At 55.4% G+C, this 1245-nt stretch overlaps 1 protein-coding gene across 1 annotated transcript; it reads left to right on the top strand.

The window, feature by feature from the left end:
• Positions 1-484: 484 nt before the first annotated feature.
• Positions 485-1223, top strand: LOC119345831 (BTB/POZ and MATH domain-containing protein 1-like; the record flags this gene model as incomplete). Its single annotated transcript, XM_037615698.1, has 1 exon — positions 485-1223. A coding segment is annotated over exon 1 (739 nt), but the record flags the coding sequence as incomplete, so codon positions are not given.
• Positions 1224-1245: the final 22 nt, after the last annotated feature.

Here is a 1245-nt window from a genome sequence, read left to right as displayed (position 1 = left end):
CTTAGCCAATTAGGTACTGGATATTTGTTTGTACAAAATTGTGATGTGCTTACAACAGATGGTGATTACTTACTTTGGCGCCGTTTCCTTGTGAAAATCGTCCGGGCTTTAGTCTTTTTGGACTACGAAGTCAGCCGGGTTTCATCCGTAGTCTTGTTGTAGTGCACACCGTCAGCCATTGTTGTTCTAGGTCGTCACGTCCTGGGACTGCCTCATGATGCAGTCATTAAACTGGGACCCGACCCAATGCTTGGGATCCCATCGATTCTAGGCCGCGGTGACCGTGGAAGCCGGCGAGTGCGGAACATATAGCAGCGGCAGAGCGGAGAAACCCTCTCCACCGACTCCCGGTCGCTCGCCCAAAACCTTCGCCCCCCGTTCGATACCGCCGGCCGCCGCCCGTCCCACGCCCAGACCGCCGCGACGCTTCTCAATCCCCAGCTCTCCGACTCCGGGCACCGCCGCAAAACCCTCCCAAATCCCAATGGCAGCATCCCAGAAGCCAACAGAAAGGGTGGTGTCGTTGTGTACCCCGACGACGGCGGAGACCATGCTCGTGTTCGATATCGCCGGGTACAGCCTGCACAAGGGCATCAGCGCCGGCAAATTCATCCAGTCCAACCCCGTCTCTGTTGGCGGCTATGAGTGGTGCATACGCTACTACCCTGACGGAGACGCAAGCAAGGAGAGCGAGGACCACGTGTCGGTCTACCTGGAGCTCCTGACCAAGGGCGCCAAGGCAAGGGTGATCTACGACCTGAGGCTGGTCAACCATGAAATCGATCTGACCACGGGGAGGTGCTGCCCGAAATCGCCGACAGAGTTCGACTCCCTCGACGCATCCATCCTTGGGAGAAACAAGCAGCTCAAGAAGAAGAGAAGCGAACTAGAGAAGTCTCCATTCCTGCGGGATGACCACCTCATGATCGAGTGTGCCCTCACTGTGATCAAGGAACCACTTGTGGAGGAGACCGTTAAAATCCGGGTGCCACCCTCAGACTTGGCAGATAATCTTGGAAAATGGCTAGAGACGAAGGAGGAAACAGATGTGACATTCAATGTTAGAGGGGAGACCTTCCATGCGCATAAGATCTTGCTTGCGATGCGGTCACCGGTCTTCAAGGCCCAGCTCTATGGACCGATGGGAGACAGGACGGCGCGGAACATAACCGTGGAAGATATGCAGCCTGATGTTTTCAAGGACTTGCTTGACTTCATCTACTGTGATAAGTTGCCTTCCCTGGA

Source organism: Triticum dicoccoides, unplaced genomic scaffold, assembly GCF_002162155.2.
Source record: "Triticum dicoccoides isolate Atlit2015 ecotype Zavitan unplaced genomic scaffold, WEW_v2.0 scaffold3099, whole genome shotgun sequence".
Classification (NCBI taxonomy): domain Eukaryota; kingdom Viridiplantae; phylum Streptophyta; class Magnoliopsida; order Poales; family Poaceae; genus Triticum; species Triticum dicoccoides.
This window is presented reverse-complemented; position numbering and strand designations above follow the sequence as displayed.